Source organism: Rhinolophus sinicus, chromosome 4 (genome assembly GCF_057876585.1).
Source record: "Rhinolophus sinicus isolate RSI-liver-muscle chromosome 4, RSI-T2T, whole genome shotgun sequence".
NCBI lineage: Eukaryota > Metazoa > Chordata > Mammalia > Chiroptera > Rhinolophidae > Rhinolophus > Rhinolophus sinicus.
Window position 1 is genome coordinate 64,306,813 of NC_142504.1, and position 25,795 is coordinate 64,332,607.

Below are 25,795 nucleotides of genomic sequence, written 5' to 3' on the forward strand. Positions count from 1 at the left end.
TTTTAAAATTAAAGTTTATTGGGGTGACAATTGTTAGTAAAGTTACATAGATTTCAGGTGTACAATTCAGTAATACATCATCTATAAATCCCATTGTGTGTTCACCACCCAGAGTCAGTTCTACTTCCATCACCATATATTTGATCCCTTTTACCCTCATCTACCACCCCGCTACCCCTTTATCCTCTGGTAACCACTAAACGATTGTCTGTGTCTATGAGTTTTTGTTTGTCTTGTTATTTTGTTGTTTTTTGGTTCATATACCACATATCAGTGAAATCATATGGTTCTCTGCTTTTTCTGTCTGACTTATTTTGCTTAGCATTGTAATCTCAAGATCCATCCATGTTGTCACAAATGCTCCTATTTCATCTTTTCTTACTGCCGAATAGTATTCCATTGTGTATATATACCACTTCTTTATCCATTCATCTATCGAAGGACATCTTGGTTGTTTCCATGTCTTGGCCACTGTAAATAAAGCTGCAATGAACATTGGAGCACACGTGTCTTTATGGATGAATGTTTTCGATTTTTTTGGGTAGATACCCAGGAGAGGGATTGCTGAGTCATATGGTAATTCTATTCATAATTTTTTGAGGAACCTCCACACTGCCTTCCATAGCGGCTGCACCAGTCTGCATTCCCACCAACAGTGTATGAGGGTTCCTTTTTCTCCACAGCCTCTCCAACACTTGTTACTATTTGTCTTGTTGATGTAGCCATTTTAACTGGTGTGAGGTGATACCTCATTGTGGTTTTTATTTGCCTTTCTCTGATGATTAGTGATGTTGAGCATTTTTTCATATGTCTATTTGCCATTTGTATGTCCTCTTTGGAGAAATGTCTCTTCAGGTCGTCTGCCCATTTTTCAATTGGGTTGTTTGTTTTTTTGTTGTTGAGTTGCATGAGTTTCTTGTATATTCTGGATACTAGCCCCTTACCAGAGGCACTGTTTGCAAAAATCTTCTCCTATTCAGTTGGTTGCCTCGTTATTTTGTCGATAGTTGCTTTTGCTGTGCAGAAGCTTTTAAGTTTGATAAATTGTTTTAATTTTTCAATTACAATTATCATTCAATATTATATTTTCTGGTGTACAGCATAGTGGTTAGACATTTATATAACTTACAAAGTGATGCTCCTGTTAAGTCTAGTGCCCCCTTGACAGTATACATAGTTATTACAATGTTATTGACTATATTTAGGGTTCATTCTTTGTGTTGTATTTTATGTGGGTTTTGACAGATATAAATGACATGTGTCCATTATTACTGTATCATATAGAGTAGTTTCACTGTCTTAAAAATCTCCTGTGCTCCACAATTTCATCTCCTCCTCTCTCCCCAAATCCCTGGCAACCATTGATCTTTTACTTTCTCCATAGTTTTTCCTTTTCTAGTATATCATATAGTTAGAATTATACAGTATTTAGCTTTTCCAGATTGGCTGCTTTCACTTAGCAATATACTTTTAAGGTTCCTCCATGTCTTCTTGTAGTGTGATAGATCATTTTATTTTATCTCTGAATAATATTCCATTATATGGATGTACCACAGTTTGTTTACCCACTCACCTAGTGAAGGACATCTTGGTTGCTCCAAGTTTTGGCAATTATGAATAAAGTTACTATAAACATTTGTGTGCAGGTTTTCCATAGGCATGAGTTTTCAACTTATTTTAGGGTAAATAGGAGTGCAATTGCTTGATTGTATGGAAAGAGTATGTCTAGTTGTGTGAGAAACTGCCAAAATGTCTAACACAGTGACTAAACCATTTTGTATTCCCATTATCAATTAATGAGAGTTCCTGTTGCTCCACATCCTCATCAGCATTTGATGATATCAGTGTTTTGGATTTTAGCCAATCTAAGAGGTGTGTAGTGGGATCTCATTGTCACTTTAATTTGTAATTCCCTAATGACGTATGATGTTGAGCATCGTTTCATATACTATTTGCCATCTGTATATCTTCTTTGGTGATGTGTCTGTTCTGATCACTTGCCCATTTTGTAATTGGGCTATTTTCTTAGTAAGTTTTAAAAGTTCATTGTATATTTTGGATACCAGTCCTTTATACAGCAAATATTTTTTCCTAGCTGTGGCTTGTTTTCTCATTCTCTTAACAGTGCCTTTTACAGAGCAGAATTTTGAAATTATAATGAAGTCCAACTTTTCACATTTTTCATTCGTGGATCATGCTTTGGGCATTATATCTAAAAAAATCCCAATCCCAAAGTCATCTGTTTATCTTTTAGTTTTATAGTTTTTCATTTTACATTTAGGTTTATGACCCCTTTTGAGTTGATTTTTGTGAAAGGTGTAAAGTCTGTGTCTAGATTACATGTGGCTATCCAGCTGTTCCAGCATCATTTGAAAAAAAGCTGTCCTTTTTTCATTGAGTTGCCTTTGCTCCTTTGTCATGGGTCAGTTGACTATATTTTTGTGAGTCTATTTCTGGGCTCTTTATTCTGTTCTATTGATCTATTTGTCTATTCTTTTGTCAATACCATACTGTCTTGATTACTGTAGCACAATATTTTTAAAAATAAAAATATAATCAGATTATCCCACTCCCCAAAACACTTCAGTGGCCTGCCATTACATTTACTGATGAAGACTAAGATCCTTCAGATAGTCTACATGGGGTCCTATGTGATGTGTGAAGCCATCCCCACCTCTTTAGCCTCATCCTACTATGTTCTCTCATATGCTACTGGACTGTAGTAGAGACTGAACACTTAAACATGGCTGCCAAGTTACCATGCAACCTGAGCCATCCATCATAACTGAGTATTATTTGACTCTTCAAGCCATGAAATTGGGTGTCTACAGCAGCCCTCCATCATCAAGTGGCAGTGGTACATATGTGATTGGGCCCAAGCAGACCCTGAAGGCACTGTGCAGATGTACTTCTGTTATACTGCCTTCTCTTTCTTAGCCTATACCTGTTTCCTTCTGGGGAGTTCTACAGTCAGCTGATGGAAAAAGAGAAGGGTCAGGCCTTCTGCAGAATATGCAGGCACCACCTGAAAGTAGACAACTGCAGCACCACAGCCCCTTTCTGGGATGTCCTTGAAGGATGGTAGCGAAGGGAAATCCTCCCAGTGGGCAGACCCTGGAGTAGTGCACCTGGTTGTGCACTTTTTTTGGAAGGAACATGATTGGAAAATTGATGACAAGGAAATTGGGGAAGAGATATGTGGATAGAACTCCCTGAATGGGCAAAAATACATGAAGATACTTGTGTCCCATATGAATGCTTACCAAAGAGTGACCTCAGCAGAGGAGGATTTTATATTCAAATGGATAGGATGACCTATTCCGTGGACCCCAGTCGGCATCTTTCCCCAGTCACCCTGTCATCACCCAGTGGGCTCATAAACAGGGCTACAGTGGCAGGGATGGAGGTTATGCATCGGATCATCAACATGGATTTCCATTCACCAAGGCTGACCTGGCTATAGCCACCACTGAGTGCCCAGTCTGTCACCAACAGAGACCAACAACCCAGTATAGCATCATTTACCAGGGTGATCTGCTGGCAGGTTGACTACCTGGACCACTTCCATCATGGAGGGGCAGCATTTTGTTCTAACTGGAAGAGACACTGATTCTGGATATGTATTTGCCTTCCCTGCATGCAGTGCTTCTGCCAAAACTTCAATCCATGGACTTACAGAATGCCTTATTGACCATCATGTTATTCCACACATATTGCTTCTTTTTAAATTTTTTTTAAATTAAAAGTTTATTTCAATTACAGTTGACATACAATATTATATTGATAGACATTTATGTAATTTACAAAGTGATCACCCAGTAAGTCTAGTACCCATCTGACACCATAGTTTTTATACACTATATTCCCTATGTACACAGCATTGCTTCTGATCAAGGAACTCACTTCACAGCAAATGAAGTGTGGCAATGGGCCCATCATCATGAATTTCACAGTTCTTACTATGTTTCCTATCATCCTGAAGCTGCAGCTGTGATAGAATGATGGAATAGCCTTTTGAAAGACTCAGTTACAGTGACAGCTAGGTGGTAATACCTTTCAGGACTAGGGCAAGGTTCTCCAGAAAGCTGTATATGCTCTGAGTCAGCACTCAATGTATAGTACTGTTTTTCTCATAGGCAGGAGTCACAGTTCCAGGAATCAAGAGGTGGAAATAGGGTGGGGGCACCACTCACTATTACCCACTATTGATACTATTACCCACTAATGACCCACTAGTAACATTTTTGCTGCCTGTTCCCATTCTGCTTATACTCTGCTGGCCTAGAGACCTTAATTACAAAGGGAGGAATGCTTGTACCAGGAGACACAAGAATGATTTCATTGAATTAAGACTGCACCTGGCCACTTTGGGTCCCTTATGCCTGTGAATCCACAGGCAAAAACGGAGTTACTGTGCTGTCTGAGGTGATTGATCCTGACTACCAAGGGGCAGTTGGACTGCTACTCTACAGTGGAGCTAAGGAAAGTATGTCTGGAATACGGGAGGTCCCTTCCAGTGCTCTTAGAATTATTACTATGCCCTGTGATTAAGGTCAGTGGAAAACCACATTCCAGTCCAGGCAGGAATACTAATGGCCTGGACCCTTTGGGAATGAAAGTTTGGGTAACCTCACAAGGTAAAGAACCACAATCATCTGAGGTACTTAGTAAAGATAAAAGGAATATGGGATGGGTATTGGAAGAAGGTAGTTATAAATACCAGCTATGACCACATGGTGATTTACAGAAACAAGGATTGTAATTGTCATGATTATTTCCTCATTTTGTTTTGAATATTGAATATCACTCAAGGACTTTGAACCTCTTCTGAGGGAGGGGTTAGTGTTTTTTGGTTGTATGCAGGATAGTTGTATCATGTTAGATGGAATTGTGACCTTGTCATTGTCTTCTTTTAGGGATGAAGGTTTAAGGAGTTGTATCTGAGTGCTAAGTTGACAAGGGGTGGACTTGTGATGGTTGATTTTATGTGTCAACTTGACTGAGCCATGGGTCGCCCAGATATTTGGTCAAACATTTTGTGTGTTTCTATGAAGGTGTCTTTGAATGAGATTTACATTTAAATTGGTAGACTGAGTAAAGCAGATTGCCCTCCCTAGTGTGGGTGGGCCTCATCCAATCAGTTGAAGACCTGAATAGGGCAAAAAGCTGACCTCCTGTAAGAGAAAATTTTTCCAAACAGCTTTTGAACTGGAACATTGGTTTTCTTCCTGCCTTTGGAGTAGACCTGCAATAATGGCACTTCCTCAGTCTTGAGCCTGTTGGCCTTTTGACTGGGAACCACATCATTGGCTCTGGCTCTCCTGGGTCTCCATCTTGGTGACTCACCCTGCAGGCCTGGCAATTACCAGTCTCCTTGGTCACACGAGCCAATTCCTTGTAATAAATCTCTTTCTTTATAAGTATATGCATCCTATTGGTTCTCTCTGGAGAGCCCTAATACACGTTTGGTTAATCCTGACTGATACATATTTAACCAGTGTTGGGTTAAATATTAGGTTGGTGCAAAAGTAATTGCAGTTTAAAGGTTAAAAATATTGCAAACACTGCAATAACTTTTGCACCAACCTAGTAGTTTGAAACCACGTCAGAAAGATTAATCTGGTGTCACTGTATAAAATGAATAGAAATTTAGAGACACCGGGGAGAGGAAGACCAGTTAGGCTCTTATAGCCACCCAGACAACAGGTTCCTCTGGGCTGGTAACATAAATTAAGGAAGTAGTATCAGGATACATTTCATATTTATAGCATTGGTAATGATTATTAAGATTGTTAAAGAAAGTAGAGTGCATGAACTCTGAGGAACTCCATCATTTAAACAGCTGTAGGAGAAGGCATCTACAGGCAGATTGAGAAGACATAGCTGCCGAATTGACAGGAAAATCAGAAGTCCAGAGTGTTCAGAACAGAAAACAATTGTTAGTTGTGTCTGATGCTGTTGAATCGCCTTTTAGGATGAAGATGGAATTGTTCATTATTTTTGGCATTAGAGATTGTGATTTTACCTGTGGTTTCAGTGGCTTCAAAAGATTTTATGCCAGGGCGGCCAGTTAGCTCAGTTGGTTAGAGCGCATGCTCTTAACAACAAGGTTGTCAGTTCAATTCCTGCATGGGATGGAGGGCTGCGCCCCCTGCAACTAGATTGAAAACAACCACTGGACTTGGAGCTGAGCTGCATCCTCCACAATGAGATTGAAGAACAGCGACTTGACTTGGAGCTGATGGGTCCTGGAAAAAACACAGTTACCCAATAAAAAAAAAAAAAAAAAAAAAAAAAAGATTAGATGCCAGATTGGAATGGATTAAACAATGAATGGAAGGAGCGAAAAGCGACAGTGTATGCAGATATTCTTGAGAAGATTTGCTATGAGTGGCAGCACAGAAATGGGATTATGGCTGGAGGGGCATGAGGGAGTTCAGGGAGGGTGAGATTGACCTTTGATAGGAACAGGGACACTTCCTTTACTGTGAGAGGAGGAAAGGGCAAAGGAAGTGTAGATTCTTATCACATTGAACATTTGAAGATGGGGAAAAGAGTGAGTATTCATCTTATGACTTTCATTTCCCAGTGGAGTATGAGGGAGAGTTACCAGCTGAGACCTAGAAAGGCAGAAGGGGTGTTGGAGGTTTGCAAAGAAAGAAGGTATAAAATGGTCTTCTTGAAGAATGGATGGCCTCTGGAGGGGAAGTTGTGAGCAGGGAAGAGAATGAAGCTTTGGGGTCCTTGCTAAGGTTGGAAGCTATCGCTGGTATTGACGTTGGCTTTTGGTTTTGTGATTTTTCTTTCTTTTTTTCCCCTGCATCTCTAGAGGAGGGGTAGGGATATAGATGATTAGATTCATCCAAACATGTGAAGACTCTCAATTAACTCTAACTTCTAAGTGAGAATATTGCAATAACACCTTCTCAGCCTTAAAAAGTCTATGTGGAACATAATTTAAACTTTTATTGATGTCTGAGTTTTTCATTATACTAGCTATGATGCTCTGATTGTTCACATGACTGCTCTAGGTTCAATTTGATGAGTTTTTATTGAGTGCACATCCCAATGCCAGGTTCTGCTGAACTAAAAGTTAAAAATCCCTGTGCCAAGTAGCACCTGCCTGTGATGAGAAAGCAGTGCTATGAAAGCAGTGTGCACCTTCTGCCAGGGGAAGCACCGAAAAGGTACCCTCTCTAGAATGGGTTGGTTGACGGATGGGGTGCAAGGGAGGCTACCAGAACAGGTGACTAAAATAGTCAGTTGACTTGGAACTCAGAAGATCAATTTTCACACAAAACAACTGAAAATAATATTTAGAGTTCCAGGTCACACTATAAAAACCAATGCAAATATATATTTTCAATGAGAAATAGTATAAAAAAGAAAAGTATTGTTTAAAAATTATAAGTTGAGAATTTTTAAGCCTCATATTTATTTTGAAAGTTGTGTTGAGAAAATATTATTTCTCTTGGTAAGGTAGATTTCAGATTTTGTGGAGAATTTTTTGGAGAGAACCTGGGTGCTTTTAAGGGCTATGGTATATGATGACAATAACTCTATTGTGTTCTTCAGAACTTCTGACTTTTCCTTTTCTTTATACCATATAAACAATTCTTTCTGTTATGCTCGCCAACAGAAAGACTGTTAAACTTCTAAGTGTGTTTGATTGTTTCATTTTTTCATTTCTTATATGTCAATCTGCCCTTGTATTTTACTTTGGTTTTTTTCCTTGACATTCAATATTATTTATATTAATTTCAGGTGGACAGCATAGGGGTTAGACATTTATATAATTTAAGAAGTAATCGCCCTGGCTAATCTAGTACCCACCTGGCACTCTACATAGTTATTACTATATTACTGACTATATTCCCTGTGCTTTACTTTACATCCCCATGAGTATTTTGTAACTACCAATTTGTACTTCTTAAACCCTTCATGTTTTTACCTTTTTTACCCTGCCCCCAAACCCCCTCCCATCTATCACCCCAATAAATCTACTACCCATCTGACATTATACATACTTGTTACAATATTATTGACTATATTCCTTATGCTATACCCTAAATCCCTATGACTACTTTGTAAAACCAATTTGTACTTCTTAATCCCTTCCCTCTTTTTATCCCCCCCTCCCAACCCCCACATCTGGCAACCATCAATATGTTCTCTATGTCTGTGCATTTGTTTCTGTTTGGTTTGTTTATTTTGCTCTTTAGATTCCACATATAAGCGAAGTTACATTGCATCTGTCTTTCTCTGATATACTTCACTCAGCATAATACCCTCCAGGTCCATCTATGCTGCCCCAGATGGCAAGAACCCATTCTCTTCTGTGACTGAACAATATTCTGTTGTATATATGTGCCATCTCCTCTTTAATCCATTTTCCCATTGATGGACACCCAGGCTGCCTCCACATCTTGGCCATTATAATTAATGCTGCAATGAACAAATGAATGCACATGTCCACTTGAAGTAGCGTTTGGGTTTCTTCTGACAAATACCCAGAGGTGCGATTACTGGGTCCTTCTTTGTCTCTTGTTATATAGCCTTTGTTTTAAGGTCCATTTTGTCTGGTATAAGTGTTGTTGCCTCAGCTTTTTTTTGTTTTGGTTTTTAAATTTCCATTTTCACGGAATTTAATATGGAAATATCTTTTCCCATCCCTTTATTTCCCGTCTGTGTGTGTCTTTCAATTTGAAGTGAGTCTCTGATAAGCAGAATATGTAACAGTCTTGTTTTCTTATCAACTTAGACACCCTATCTTTTGATTGGAGCATTTAATCTATTTACATTTAAAGTAATTGGCCTCCACCTGTGACTGTGTCAGGAAGGGGTAGGGCTTAACAAAATGACAATGGCTTCCACCAGCTTTTTCATCCTGGAGAAAGTTGCCCATCTAGCCCTCATCCTGAAGCCATACAACTCAATTCCTCCCCTTATGTCTCTGGCAACTTTTGGGCTGCTGCCCCAATGCTGGTGCTCAGAGCTAGTGAATTTGTCAACGAGTGAGTCCATGTATGGGCCCTTTAAGAGGAATGCATGGGACTCCATCAATCCTCCATCTTACCCAGTCACAATGGTTTTCACAGCCAGAAAGTATGGGGACTTCTCTCCCTCTCACTGCAACCTCGGACTGAGGAGCCTGCTATGGGGTTGGGACCCCTCACTACTCCAGTGGTTGTGGTGGTGGTGGGGTTCAACAGCTGAGATATCCCTCCCAATTTCTAACACTCAAACATGAGTGTGGGACAAGCCTGATTCTTGTGTCCACCCCTCCTACGAGTCTCGAGGTGGCTTCATACAGCTGAGGTATGCCCTTAGTTGTAGGACTTGGGTTCATTTAGACTTCAGATGATGGTTATTCTGTAGTTTAGTTGTAATTTTGATGTGGTCATTCATGAGAGGAAGCGAACATAGCGTTTACCTGTTTCACTGTCTTGACCAGAAATCCTGTGAATGCATTTAGTCATAACAAAATTCTCTGAGATGTAGCTATCGTTGTTACCCATTTTACAGACAAGAAAAGTCATGACTAAAAGAAGTAATTTTCCCTGAGTCAACTGGTTAGTGGTAAAAGTCAGAATTAATCCTAAATCTTTGGCGTTGTTGCCTGTGTTGTCCCAAAATGGTTAAGGTGAAATGAGCTGTTGGTATTGTAAAATAAAGGGGTTGTTTATATGTGATTTTTCTGAGAAAAGAAAGGCAATGTTATGGAATAAAGAAGAATTCCCTATATTGGCCAAATCCTGGAGCATTTGTCAGGGTGATATTAGACAGTGAGATGATAGATAGATAGATAGATAGATAGATAGATAGATAGATAGATAGATAGATAGATAGATAGATAGATAAGATAGATAGATAGATATCTCCAGTGTTTGAAAATCAGGTTCGTATTCTCTGGGAGGTAATATTAGTGGAGGTAGGGTGGTAGGGAGGAGTATCTGTGCACTATGTTGAAAAAAGTCTCTATATGAGAAATGTGTGTTTCCAATAATTAAATGGAAAAAAATTTATTTAAGCTTAAGTTATATGCTACCAATAACTGACTTTTCAGTTTCTCAGATCCTTGGTATGTTTATCAAATCCCTAGTTAGATAAACATTGCCATAAGAGTTCTGAAAGTATATGTTCTTTGATAACAATGTCTGTTCTCAAAGATGTCTTTAGGAAATGTGGAAATTTAATGTGATTAGTAGTTTATGTAAATGGAGAATATAGATTTCAGCACACAGCATAAATCTAAGAAAACATAAAAAGGGTTTGTATGTTATCTACTGGTCTAAAGAAATCACACAAAAATTTCCTTCTGAGTTTTTTTTTTTTTAATTGAGCCTTTTAAATATCTCCACATATCTAACTTGTCATATGTTTCTGAAATGGAATAGATAAGACCTAGCTTAAATAGCATACTGAATATTTTATGCTTTATAGTTTGTTCTATTAAAATGTTTAGTTGTCTCCATTAACCACCTTTTTCCTTAATGTTTCTAGGTTATTGAATCTTTGGGAATTATTATTTATAAAGCACTGGACTATGGTTTGAAGGAAAATGAAGAAAGGGAATTAAGCCCTCCCCTGGAGCAACTTATTGATCACATGGCCAACACAATAGAAGCTGATGGTAGCAATGATGAGGGCTATGAGGCAGCAGATGAAGGCCTGGAAGATGAAGAAGATGAAAAGAGAAAAGTCTCAGCTATCCGGTCATATAGAGATGTCATGAAGGTAAAAACAGCAGTTTGCATAATATGTGTGTCTTTCAAAAGTTATTTAACTTAAAAAAAGTGATTGGTGATTCAGCATTTGATAATAGTTCCTAAATTCTAGTTAAAAGTGAAATGATAAGTAACTGAAATACTCTTGATTCTGGGATTTATTTGTTTAGAGCCTCAACATGGCCTTAAAAAAACCACTTCTAGGTATTATATGCCCCTTATTACATATTATACATCATCGGCATGACTGTGTATTATGTCTTCAAGTGACTTCTGCATTTTCCTTTTTATGGAGTAAATAACAACTGTGATCCGCTTATTAATATGAAGATTGTGAATCTGAGCTATCACAGCTGATTATTTTACTTTGTCTTCTTGACCCACCCAGTGGTATTTATAAGTAATAAAACAAGTTCTGTAACTTGAATTGAATTTTTCTCTTTAGTTAAATTTTTCTGTGTACTTGAAAGCCATAATTACTAAATGCAGAGATTAAAATTAAAGCAGATTTGTCAAATTAGTTTTAAAAGAGCATTCTGTTGAGAATTATTTATATATGATGTGTACTAGATTTTGTAAACAGTATTGGCTATGTATCTCTTATTTGCCAACTTTTCGTAAATCATTTCAGAGACAGGAATAGAAAAGAACCATGAAGATAGTACTTTTCAGCTGTACTGCAGTACACCCTGTTTCTTGCTCCTTCTTAAATAATAAATCTCTCAGGCACTCTGGAATGGGAGTATGCAGTTACGATGCTTATGAAATTCAGATATATCCTTCAGTTTTTTTAATAGTCATAATGCTCATTTTAAATCAACAGCATCTACAAGTAAAATACCCTCGTATATACACATATTGAAATTTCACGCATTTATTCATTTCTTTTTTTCTAGATGTTAAGGAATATTTTAAAATATTTACATACATATTCCCCTGCTTAAAGGCCAACTGAAACTTACTGCAGACCACAGGTGACCTACTTGTTCTCTGTGGGCCAATGATAAATAGTGGTATAAAGTGAAGAGCAAAAGGTTTTCTATGAAGAAACAAAACTTACTTGTGCCTCTAAAACTAAGCTAATAGTTTTTTGGTAGTGGCTATGTGTGGGAGGTGAACAGGGGGTTGTGAAGGAGGAATAGAACACCCACCTAACAAGATGTATCAATTAAATTACCCCTGGCACCAATAGAATGATAGCTGTCATAGCCACATTGCTCTCATATACTATAGCTTTGCAGGGGGAGGGCTAGAGATTCATTGGAATCTTAACAATTCTTAATCAATGACATTATATATGTTAACTTATAAACAAAAATTATTGAACACTGTAATTTGAACTGGTAGTTTTTATTTTCTTTTATTATTTTTTAATTTGATCTGTATCTGCCCTCTTACCTATCTTATTGCTATCAAAATATGAAAAATACTTAAAAGAGTGTTAAAAAAGACAAGTTTTATAGAGTGGAGGAAAACTGTAAGGTTATCAATTCCATTCTTAGGAATTTTATTGGACAATATATCTTCAACTCTTATTTTTTGGTTTCTGTGCTAACCCAAATGGATCAGTAAAACTTTCTACATTTATAACAATATATTCTGAATGTTTCTTTTACTTAAAATGAGAAGAAAAATAATTGCTGAGACATTTGACAAACTGAAATTTTAAAATATCATAAAACCCATTTATTCATGGCCATATAGTGACACATATGAGTTTGTGGTTTGGTTAGTGGGTTGAAGTCTCCAACTGATAAATTGAGTCCTGGGTTCAGGTCAAGATGGTGGAGTACATAAATGCTGTGCTTGCTATCTCCCATGACCACCTCAAAATTACAGCTGAACTACAAAACAACCATCACTGGGAATTGCTTGAAGTCGAGCTGAACAGAAGTTCTGTTACTAAGGATATACAGAGGAAGCCACCTCGAGACTGCTAGGAGGGGTAGAGACATGGAACTGGTTTGTCCCACACCAACGTTTGGCAGTTAAAAATCAGGAGGGCTATCTCAGCTGTGGAGGTCCCTCTTGAGGAGCAAGGGGTCCAGCCCCACACCAGGCTCCCCAGCCAAGGGTTCCAGTGCTGGGAAGAGAAGTCCTCTTAACTTGTGAAAACCAGTGGAGATTGTGGCTGATTGAGATAGAGGACTGCTGGAATCCCAGATGTTCCTCTTAAAGGCCCTCACATGGACTTACTCGCTGACAGACACACTCACTCTGACCTCCACCTCTGGGGCAGCAGCTCAGAGGGCACTAGGGATATATGTGCAGGAACTGAATTGTCTGGTTTTAGGGCAAGGGCTGGAGGCGCAGCTTTCTCCTAGACAAAAGGGCTGACAGGAGCCATTGGTCTTTTGATGAGCCCTCCAACCACCCAGCCTGAATTCTAAGGCAGGCGCCATATCTGAGGGGCCATCAACCTAGCTAAAACCTTTTGTTGCCCCGCCCTGGTGATTCCCTTAGACCCCACCCCACCCAACTTGTGGGCCTACCCAAGCCACTTCTAGCGGCTTTTCCATACAAATGTCTGGTTTTGGTTCATGCTATAGACTTTCCTAAAATCTCTAAAAGGTTGTCAAATCCCAAACAAGTAGCATATGGCCTCGGTGTGCCCGGTACTTCTTGCTGTTAGCCCCAAGCCTGGCACTAGTGGCAGCTGGCCTCAATTTGCAGCATAGCCTCTCCCAGGCACCTCCAAGACTAGCACAAGTGGCAACCATCTTCAGACCATTTTTTAGCTCATACCAAGTGACTCCAGGCAGGGCACAAGCAGTGGCTAGACTTGGCCTGCACCAGAGCCCCTTCCAAGAGGCGCCAGAACCAACACACTGATGGCCAGCTTAAGATCATACCAGAACACCATACAGGTACCACCCAAACACCTCCACAAATGACACACCCAAAGGGCAGACTCAGCAGTCACCGGAGTCCTGCTAAAGCGAATCCTGCTCTGTAGGGTCAGCTCCTACACAACAACTCCCCTACTGTACTCACAGCCAGTCTTCACAGCCTATCAGCCTGAGGATCAAGTCTTCCCATTGACTTGTCAACAGCAATCAGTGCTTAACTACAATAGGAGGGCAAACACAACACATGGGACACATCTGGAGCATGCAACTCAGATGGCCAGGAAGACTGTGTCACTGGGTCCCACAGGACACCTACTATATAAGGCCACTCTCCTAAGACCGGGAAACATAGTAGCTCTACCTAATACCTAGAAGCAAACACAAGAAGGCAGGCAAAATGGGGAGATAAAGAAACATTATCTCAAACAAAAGAACAGAACAAAGCTCCAGAAGAATAAACAAAATGGAGACAAGCAATCTACCAGACATAGAATTCAAAGCAGTGGTTATAAAGATTCTCAGTGATCTTCACTATATTCTTTATGGTATACTTTACATCCCTATGACTGTTTTGTAACTACCAATTTATACTTCTTCATGCCGTCCCATTTTTAGCCCATTTCCCAACCCCTCTTCCCTCTGGCATATGTCAGAATGCTCTCTGTATCTATGAGCTTGTTTTTGTTTTGTTCATTTTATCCTGTTTTCTAGATTCCATATATAAGCCAAATCACATTGTATCTGTCTTTCTCTGTCTGACATACTCTACTCGGCACAATACCCTTCAGGTCCATTCATGCTGCCTCAGATGGCAAGAATCCATTCTGTTCTACTGTCGAGTAGTATTCTATTGTATATACAAGGTCGGACAATTAAGTTTGCGAACTCATCCTAGAAAAAGTGCTACATACCTCATTGCTGAATATCACTATGGTCACCTTCGAAGTACTCCCCTTGGGAAGCTATGCACCGATGCCAGCTCCTAGTCTACCCTTCAAAGCAATTTTGGAACTCTTTCTGGAATGGCCATCAGAGCTGTGGTTGTATTACCCTTGATATCCTGAATGTCATCCAAGTGTCTTCCTTTCAATATTTCCTTTATCTTCGGGTAAAGAAAGAAGTCATTGGGGGCTAGATCAGGTGAGTAGGGAGGGTGTTCCAATACAGTTATTTGTTTACTTGCCAAAAACTCCTGCTCTGACAGTGCCGTATGAGCTAGTGCATTGTCGTGATGCAAGAGCGATGACTTGTTGGTGTCAAGTTCAGGTCATTTTCGTCTTTTTCACGCATCCTTTACAACACTTCCAAATAAACTTGGTTAACTGTTTGTTCAGTTGGTACAAATTCATAATGAATAATTCCTCTGATGTCAAAAAAATGTTAGCAACATCGTTGCAACAAGTTCACGAACTTATGTTTCAGACCTCGTATGTACCACTTCCTCTTTATCCATTCATCCACCAGTGGACACCCAGGCTTCCTCCCATCTTGGCTATTGTAAATAATGCTGCAATGACCATATGAATGCAAATGTTCTCTCAGAATAGCATTTTGGGTTTCTTCAGATCAGTACCCAGAAGGGGGATTATTGGGTCCTTTTTTGTCTCTTGCTATGGCCTTTGTTTTAAAATCTCTTTTGTTTGGTATAAGTATTGCTACCCCGCCTTTTTTTTTTTTCCATTTCCGTTTTCATGAAATATCTTTTTCCATCCATTTATTTCCAGTCTGTGTGTCGTTCAATCTGAAGTGAGTCTCTGATAAGCAGAATATGTAATGTTCTTGTTTTCTTATCCAGCCACCCTCTTTTGATTGGAGTATTTAGTACATTTACATTTAAAGTAATTGTTGATAGATATGTAGTTGTTGCCACTTTATTATTCATATTTTAACACCTGCCCCCCCATCTTAAACAGATCCTTATAACCTGTAACATTCCTGGTAATACGGATTTGGTAGTGGTGAACTCCTTCAGCTTTTTCTTGTCTGGAAAGCTCTTTATTTGTCCTTTGATTCTAAATGATAGCTTCGCTGGGTAGAGTGATTATGGTTGTGGGTCCTGGCTTTTCATCACTTTGAATATTTCGGGCCAGTCCCTTCTGGTCTGTCAAGTTTCTGTTGAGAAATCAGCTGATAGTATTATGGGAGCTTCATTGTTGGTAACTAACTGCTTTTCTCTTGCTGCTTTTAAGATTTTTTCTTTGTGTTTAACCTTTGGCATTTTAATTACAATGTGTCTTTGTGTGGGCCTCTTTGGGTTCATCTTGTTTGGGACTCTGTGCTTCCTGGGCTTGTATATCTATTTCCTTGGCCAGGTTAAAGAAGTTTTCTCTCATTATTTCTTCAAATAGTTTTTCAATTCTTCATTCTTTCTCTTTTTCTGGTACCCTTATGATGCAAATATTGGTACACTTGATGTTGTCCCAGAGGCCCCTAAACTCTCATTTTTGGGGATTCTTTTTCCTTTTGCTATTCTGATTGGGTGTTTTCTGCTACCTTATTTTTTAATTGCTGATTTGATTCTCTGCTTCATTTAATCTACTGTTGATTCCCTCTAATGTATTCACCATATTCGTTATTGTATTCTTTATTTGTTGGTTTTTTTGGGGGGTGGAATGTTGAGGAACAGTGTTTTTTCCAGGATGTCAAGTCGTTTTTCAATCTAGTTGTGGAGGATGCAGCTCAGCTCCAAGTCAAGTCATTGTTTTCAATCTAGTTGTGGAGGGCGCAGCTCACTGGCCCATGTGGGACTCGAACCGGTGACCTTGGTGTTATGAGCACCACACTCCAACCACTAAGCCAACTGGCTGCCCACCAGCTGCTCAGCTCCAAGCTCAAACCATTGCTTCTCACTGGTCTATGTCGGAATTGAACCAGCGACCTTGGTTTTATGAGCGCTGCGCTCTAACCACTGAGACAACTGGCTGCCCACCAGCAGCTCAGCTCCAAGCTCAAGCCGTTGCTTTTCACTGGTCCATGTGGGGATTGAACCAGCAACCTTGGTTTTATGAGCACCATGCTCCAACTACTGAGCAAACCGGCTGCCCACCGATGGCTCAGCTGGAAGCTTAAGCCGTTGCTTCTCATTGGCTCATATGGGAATCGAACCTACGACCTTGGTGGTATGAGCACCGTACTCTAACCACTGATCCAACGAGCTGCCCCCCCCTTTTTAAAATTTTTATTGGGGAATATTGGGGAACAGTGTGTTTTTCCAGGACCCATTAGTCTTTGTCCTTCAATCTAGTTGTGGAGACCGCAGCTCAGCTCTAAGTCCAGTTGCCGTTTTCAATCTTAGTTGCAGGGGGTGCAGCCTACCATCCCATGTGGGAATTGAACAGGCAACCCTGTTGTTAAGAGCCAGCGCTCTAACCAACTGAGCCATCCTGCCACCCCTGTATTGTTTATTTCCTACTGGTTCTTTTTTATGTTTTCTACATTTTTGTTTTCTATCTTTCTGATGGAAGTTCTCCATGAAATCATCCACCATCCTTATAAGCAATGTTTTGAATTCTGTGTCTGGTAGATTGCTTTTCTCTGTTTTGTTTAGTTCTTTTTCTGGAGATTTGTTCTCTTTTGTTTGTGACATGTTTCTTTGTCTCCCCATTTTGGCTACCTCCTTGTGTTTGTTTCTATGTATTCGGTATAGCTACTATGTCTCCTGGTTTTTGTTGAGTGGCCTTATGTAGTAGGTGTCTCCCTGGTCACCAGAGCTGGGTGCTTTTGGTGTCTCCCTTGTGTTGATTGTGTTTGCCCTCTTGTAGTTCAGCCTTGGATACTGTTTGTGTGACAGTGGTAGGGATTGATTGGTTGTGAGGACTGGCCATGACTACAGTGGAGGGGCTGTCCTTACAGAGCAGGGTTCAGTTTAGCAGGGCTCTGGTGCCTGCCCAGTCTGTCCTTTGGGTGCATCATTTTTGGAGGTGGCTGGGTGATGCTCCTGCTTGGTCTGAAGCTTGGTCTGAAGCATGCCAGTCCCAGGTGGCCCCATTCTGCCGAAGCCTGTATCCTGCCTGGGGCCACCTGGCATGAACCACAAACCATTCCTCAGATGGCAACCATCCCCTGGGTCTGGAGGTGCCGAAGGGGCCTAGCCACAAGCTGAGGCCAGCAACCATTAGTACCAGGCCAGGGGCTGCTCAACAAGAGGTACGGGACACACTGAAAGCAGGTGCTGCTTGTTTGGGTTTTGTGAACCTTTGAGAGACTTTAGGAAACTCTGCAGCATGAGCCAAGACAGGCCGTTTATATGGAAAAGTCACTGAAAGTGGCATGGGTATGTCAGCAAGTTGGGTTTGGCAGAGTCTCAGAGAATCACCATGGTAGGGTGGACGAACGGAATTAGCCAGATTGATGGAGCCTCAGATATGGTGGCCACTTGTGTCTGCACACTGGAAGGGGTGAGCACCCAACAAGGAAACTGGATTCTTCCAGCACTTCCTTCTGAAAGAATGCTGCCTCTCCAGCCCTCATCCTGAGACCAAATAGTTCAATTCGTTCCTGTGTGGCCTGGCACCTTTAGAGCTGCTGCCCCAGTGCTGGAGCTCAGGGCAAGTGAGTCCATCAGTGAGAAAGGTCTGTCCTTGGGCCCTTTAAGTAGAATGCCTGGGCTCTAGCTGCCCTCTTCCTCACCCAGTCACAATCTCCACTGGTTTTCATAGCCAGAAGTTATGGCCATTTTTCTCCCTGGTACTTGCACCCTGGGCTTGGGAACCTGGTGTTGGGCTGGGACCCCTCGCTCCTCCCTGGGGTGGGGTGTGACCTCCTCAGCTGATTTCCCTCCCAATTTTTAATAGTCACAAGTAGGTGTGGGATCATCCCACTTTGCATCTCGGCCCCACCTACCAGTCTTGAGGTGGCTTCTTCTGTATGTCCTTAGTTGTAGGACTTTGGTTAAGCTGGAATTCAGGCTATTCTCAATGATAGTTGTTCTGTAGTTTAGTTGTAATTTTGATGTGGTCATGCAAGGAAGGAAACATAGTGCTTAACTATTCCGCCATCTTGACTGGAAATTTCCTGTGATTCTTATTCTTACGTAAAGTGAAAATAATATCCGCCTGATTGAGTTTTTTGTGCAGATTGACATAATCAATATAAAGTACCTAGTATTGTATTTCTCATAAATGAAATTTAATACCCTTTACTATATGCCAGGCATTTTTCTAGTTCCTATGGATATAGCAGTAAACAACATACAAATAGTTCCTATCTTTATGGCTGTTAATTATAATGGAGGGAAACAGAATATAAAGATGTAAAGCTTAAACACACATACAGTTTTCTTTCTCACTCATTCCAGGTCTTTTTGTCTCTCAGATCAATCAGAATAAATTGGAGGCACAAATTTATGTCAGAGATAAAATATGTTTTTCCCTTAAATTAAGAACATAACACCTAAAATGTTTTTCTTTTATTTAAGTATTTTTGAGAAACACATGTAACTAAGTGGAGGCTTTCAGAAATATTCAGAAAAGATCATTCTTGGCTGGGTGAAAAGGTGAAGGGAGTAAGAGCTCCTGTCAATAAATTAGTAGTTACAAAAATTGTCATGGGGATGTAAAGTACAGCATAAGGAATATAGTCAATAATACTGTAATAACTGTGTATGGTGCTAGATGGGTACTAAGTTTAGTACCAGGATGATCACTTTATAAATTATATAAATAACTAACACTATATTTTACTTCTGAAAGTAATATAAAATAATAAAAAAGGAAAAGATCGTTCTTAAAAATGTTCATATTTATAATTATATCCTGGAAAAGATTCATTCAATTAGCATTAGTCAAAAAGTAAAGAGTTTGCAGACATGAAGTAAGCAGTGGTAATGATGGACAGTAAAATGTGCAGGAAAGGAAGATTGAAAAGACAAGGTTTAGAATGATGGAACAGTAGGATGAGAGATAGCAGTCAGAAAGGAAGAGTAAAAGAAGTGATATAGGATTTTAAAAAGTGAGAAAAGACCCGGTCTTATATAATATATTATAAGACCGGGTCTTATATAATATATTATATATTATAATAAAAGACCGGGTCTTATATAATAGCAAAATAATACCGGGTCGTATATTAATTTTTGCTCCAAAAGACGAATTAGAGCTGATTGTCCGGCTAGATCTTATTTTCAGGGAAACATGGTGGGTTGCTGAGAAGAACTTACCTAGGGTTAAGTGAACTCGCATTAGATAAATATTATGGATCAATATTATAGGACCAAACTAGCCCATGCACTACCTTTGTACAAATTAGAAATAAAGTTTTTTTCCTTCAAGATACTTTAATTCCACTTTTAAGAAAATTGTTGTAATAAATATAAGTTTGCAATGTCTGTGATGTGGAGGGTGTCCTCCTAGATGTAGTACCCTCACGAACGATCTGAATGTATGGGAGTGGTGGTCCAACATGTATACATGGGATGGTTGGAGAGTACAAAGAGGGGCACTGACCTCAGCCTGGTAGATGTTTGTTCTTTTAAACAATCCAACCCCCCTAATAATCAGGGAATGCAAATAAAGCAAAACCATTTGCAACTCTCTTGAAAGCAAGAATTCACTTCTGTTGAAATTTTAAATTATGGTAAATTTTTCACTCAGTGTTGATAGCTGCAATGTAAATTTATATAGCCTTTATATAAAATAAATTTACAGTATATTAAAAAGTCTAAAACTATTCACTGTTTATAATAGCAGAAGTCTAGAAATATCCCAGATGTCTATTAATAGAGAAATGGTTGCATTAACTATTTTACAACCAATCAGTGGAGTACTATTAGGTTGGTGCAAAAGTAATTGCAATTTAAAAGGTTAAAAATAATTGCAAAAGCCACAATTACTTTTGCACCAACCTAATAGATAGCTATCAAAGGATTGAGGAAAGATCTCCAGAGTATAGTGTTTACTTGAAAAAACAAGATATAGAAAAGTGTACATAGTGTAACAGTATTTATCTAAGGAAAGGTGTGGATAAAAATATATATTGGAAGTATTTGCTTATATTTCAAAGAGGAAACATAAACCAAATGTAAGGAAAAAAGTTCGCTATAGGTAGAGAAAATGAGCAGAGTAGAAATGAGGACAGGTATTAAAACTAACCTTTGAATATACTTGATTCTATAGATTTGATTTAGAAACTATATAAATATTTTACATAATTATAAAACAAAATTGAATATAGAAACATAATCGCCCCTAAATCCAAAGAAAATTGACCATAATTATTATTACTTTGGAGATATAATCACGTACAAAGACCTAGAAAGCAATAACCACATAGTTGCAATGAGCTCAGCTATTACTAGATTATGCTCTCTGAATACCACTCCCCACTAAAAGATTTCCAGGATTCCTTAGAGAAATGTTTAATTCCATATCTAGGAAGGAAATGTGTAAAATAACTTGGAATATTTTGTCATACCCAAAGCCAATAAACTATCTAAGATTACTAAACTGTATAAAAAGGACTCAAAAGCCAACTAGAAGAGGCTTCCATTGGTCAAAAATGGAAGAGTTTGATCATCTATAAGAATAATAGCTGTGATGGATTAAAGCACACCAAATGTTCTGAATTCCACAAACAAGCAAGTGATAATTAATAAAACTCTTACTGGTCACCTTTAGAAGTTGCTGGGGAACCAACTAATTGTTTTGAGAATTGGCAAATAAGCAGAAAGAATATTTATTCTGCCTTTTCCATATGAACAACAGCTCAGGGTAATCAAATAGTTTTTGACCAATTTATCTTTATAAAAGTATTCCAGCTAATATGTGAAAAGGGAATGATAACGATTAGAAATGGTAATCTTCTAATTCCAAAGATATACTCGCACTAATCATTGTGGCATCATAAAAGACCAACAGACTTCATGTGCCTCTTGATGGAAGTATGCAACACCACCTACAAAGTATTTTTGCCAAAAATAAAAAAAAGTCAAACTTCAGTCTGATCAAGCTTCTAGTCTAACTAATCTAATTACCAATTTACAGGAAATCCAGGAGACATAGAAACATTTTAAATAACACCATAGGCATACAATCAGCAAAATATAAATTATGGGAGACTCTGTAGGACAAATTGTAATTTCTTCAACAAATAAATTATAAATTTAAAAAAAGGAAAGGGAGGTAGGGATTAAAAGAGACTTGATACATAACAAGCAATTGCAGTATGTGGACCTTACGTGGATCTTGATTAAAAGAAATAAATCATAAAACTGTGTGTATATTTGAGATAATCAGGAAAATTTGACCTCTAATTCCATAGTTGATGATATTAAGAATTAGTTACAATTTTAAATAGAACAGTTATATTGTAATTATATACTTTTTTAAAAAAAGAACTCATATTTTACAGACATATCTTTAAATATTTACGTATGATATTCAGATATTTGGGATTCGCTATATAATAATCTTGGCGGGTGGGGCTTGAGTGGGTGAGGATATAGATAAAGCAAGATTCGCCATGAGTTGATAATTGTAAAGATAGGTTATGCATTCATTATACTATTTCACCTAGTTTTGTATATGTTTGAAATTTTTTCATATAAAAGAATCAAAATATAAAAATATCCAGAGTAGGGCCGGCTGGTGGCTCAGGCGGTTGGAGCTCTGTGCTCCTAACTCCGAAGGCTGCCGGTTCGATTACCACATGGGCCAGTGGGCTCTCAACCACAAAGTTGCCGGTTCGATTCCTCGACTCCTACAAGGGATGGTCGGCTGCGCCCCCTGCAACTAATAACAGCAACAGGACCTGGAGCTGAGCTGCGCCCTCCACGGCTGGGATTGAAAGGGCAGCAACTTGACTTGGAAAGAGTCCTGGAAGTACACACTGTTCCCCAATAAAGTCCTGTTCCCCTCCCCCAATAAAATCTTTAAAAAAAAAATATCCAGAGTAATTGTTTGTCATAGTAATACCTACTACTGTTAGAAATATTTTAGAGATAAAATTTTAAATTGAGATATAATTGATATATATTAATTTCAGGTGTACAACATAATGATTCAATATATGTATATATTGTGAAATGATCACCACAATAAATCTAGTTAACATTCATCAAGACACATAGTTACAATCTTTTTGTGTATGTGAGAACTTTTAAGATCTACTCTTCTACAACTTGCAAATACACAACACAGTATTATTAACTATAGTTACCAGGCTATACATTACATCCCCAGAATTTATTTATTTTATAATTGGCATTTTGTACCTTTCAACCACTTTCACCCATTTTGCCCACCCTTACCCCTGCCTCTGCCAACCACCAATCTGTTCTTTGTACAAAGAGATAATTTTTTTAAGGATTTATATTAAAATATAGCAAACATACAATATTGTATTAGTTTCAGGTGTATATCATAGTTATTGAACAGTACCCCCCTGGCACTGTACATAGTTGTTACCATATTATTGATTATATTCCCTGTGCTAAAGAAGTGATCACCATAAGTCCAGAAACCATCTGAAACTGTTCCACGCTATCACAATATTACTATTTTTCCTGTGCTATATGTCGCATCCCCAAGACAGATTTGTTTTGTACCTAGAACTTTGAACCTCTTATTCTCCTTTATCTCCCCCACCCTTGCTTTTTTCAATTACAGGTGACATTCAATATTATTTTATATTAATTTTAGGTGTACATCATAGTGGTTAGACATTAATATAATTTAAGAAGTGAACCTCCTGACTAGTACCCACCTGGCACTATACATAGTTATTACCATATTATTGAGTATATTCCCTATGCTTTTCTTTACATCCTCATGACTGTTTTTTAACTACCAGTTCGTATTTCTTTTTCTTTTTTTTTTAATTTTAATTTTATTAAATTTATTGGGGTGACAATTGTTAGTAAAATTACATAGATTTCAGGTGTACAATTCTGTATTACATCATCTATAAATCCCATTGTGTGTTCATCACCCAGAGTCAGTTCTCCTTCCATCACCATATATTCGATCCCCCTTACCCTCATCTCCCACCCCCCACCCACCGCCCCCCTTACCCTCTGGTAACCACTAAACTATTGTCTGTGTCTATGAGTTTCTGTTTCTCATTTGTTTGTCTTGTTCTTTTGTTGTTTTTGGTTTATATACTACATATCAGTGAAATCACATGGTTCTCCGCTTTTTCTATCTGACTTGTTTCGCTCAGCATTACTCTCTCAAGATCCATCCATGTTGTCACAAATGTTCCTATATCATCTTTTCTTACCGCCGAATAGTATTCCATTGTGTATATATACCACAACTTCTTTATCCATTCATCTATCGAAGGACATTTTGGTTGTTTCCATGTCTTGGCCACCGTAAACAAAGCTGCAATGAACATTGGAGCACACGTGTCTTTATGTATAAATGTTTTCAGATTTTTGGGGTAGATACCCAGGAGAGGGATTGCTGGGTCATATGGCAATTCTATTCGTAATTCTTTGAGGAACCTCCACACTGTCTTCCATAACGGCTGCACCAGTCTGCATTCCCACCAACAGTGTATGAGGGTTCCTTTTTCTCCACAGCCTCTCCAACATTTGTTATTATTTGTCTTGTTGATGATAGCCATTCTGACTGGGGTGAGGTGATATCTCATTGTGGTTTTGATTTGCATTTCTCTGATGATTAGTGATGTTGAGCATTTTTTCATATGTCTATTTGCCATTTGTATGTCCTCTTTGGAGAAATGTCTCTTCAAGTCCTCTGCCCATTTTTCAATTGGGTTGTTTGTTTTTTTGTTGTTGAGTTGCATAAGTTCCTTGTATATTCTGGATACTAGCCCCTTATCGGAGGCACTGTTTGCAAAAATCTTCTCCCATTCAGTTGGTGGCCTCTTTATTTTGTCAATGGTTTCTTTTGCTGTGCAGAAGCTTTTAAGTTTCATATAGTCCCATTCGTTTATTTTAGCTTTTACTTCCATTGCCTTTGGAGTCAAGTTCATAAAATGCTCTTTGAACCCAAGGTCCATAAGTTTAGTGCCTATGTTTTCTTCTATGCGGTTTATTGTGTCAGGTCTTATGCTTAAGTCTTTGATCCATTTTGAATTAACTTTGGTACATGGTGACAAATAGCAGTCCAGTTTCATTCTTTTGCACGTGGCTATCCAATTCTCCCAGCACCATTTATTGAAGAGGCTGTCTTTGCTCCATTGTATGTTTTTAGCTTCTTTGTCAAAAATAATCTGTCCATATTTATGTGGTTTTATTTCTGGGTTCTCAATTCTATTCCATTGGTCTGTGTGTCTGTTATTCTGCCAATACCATGCTGTTTTGATTATTGTAGCCCTGTAGTACAAGCCAAAGTCAGGAAGTGTGATACCTCCATTATTGTTCTTTTTCCTTAAGATTGCTTTGGCTATTCGGGGTCTTTTGTGGTTCCAAACAAATCTGATGATTTTTTGTTCTATTTCTTTAAAATATGCCATTGGGATTTTGATGGGGATTGCATTGAATCTGTATATTGCTTTGGGTAATATGGCCATTTTAACTATGTTGATTCTTCCAATCCATGAGCACGGAATGTCTTTCCATTTCTTTGTGTCTTCTTCAATTTCTTTCAAAAAAGTCTTATAGTTTTCAGCATATAGGTCTTTCACATCCTTGGTTAAGTTTATTCCTAGGTATTTTATTCTTTTTGCTGCAATTGCAAAAGGAATTGTTTTTTGTATTTCTTTTTCTGAGATTTCATTGTTAGTATATAGGAAGGCAATGGACTTTTGTGCGTTGATTTTGTAGCCGGCAACTTTACTGTATTCGTTGATTGTTTCTAATAGCTTTTTGGTGGAGTCTTTAGGGTTTTCTATATATAGCATCATGTCATCTGCAAAGAGTGATAATTTAACTTCTTCATTCCCAATTTGGATGCCTTTTATTTCTTTCTCTTGCCTGATTGCTCTGGCAAGGACTTCCAACACGATGTTGAAAAGCAGAGGTGATAGGGGACATCCCTGTCATGTTCCTGAACGTAGAGCAAAGGGCTTCAGTTTTTCTCCATTAATTATGAGATTAGCAGAGGGCTTGTCATATATGGCCTTTATTATGTTAAGGTATTTTCCTTCTATACCCATTTTATTAAGTGTTTTAATCATAAATGGATGTTGTATCTTGTCAAATGCTTTTTCTGCATCAATTGATATAATCATATGATTTTTGTCCTTTATTTTGTTTATGTGATGTATCACATTGATGGATTTGCGTATGTTGAACCATCCTTGTGCCCCGGGGAT

General features: G+C 38.6%; 1 protein-coding gene across 5 annotated transcripts in view; it reads left to right on the forward strand.

The window, feature by feature from the left end:
* The window catches only part of SPIRE1 (spire type actin nucleation factor 1), a 246,677-nt gene that overhangs the window by 87,748 nt on the left and 133,134 nt on the right, over positions 1-25,795 (forward strand). For all 5 annotated transcript variants that reach the window (XM_074340400.2, XM_074340396.2, XM_074340397.2 and 2 more), the window contains exon 3: positions 10,504-10,737. In XM_074340400.2, coding sequence (XP_074196501.1) covers positions 10,609-10,737 — 129 coding nt within the window. In that variant the 5' untranslated portion in view covers positions 10,504-10,608. The remainder of the gene's footprint in view (positions 1-10,503; positions 10,738-25,795) is intronic.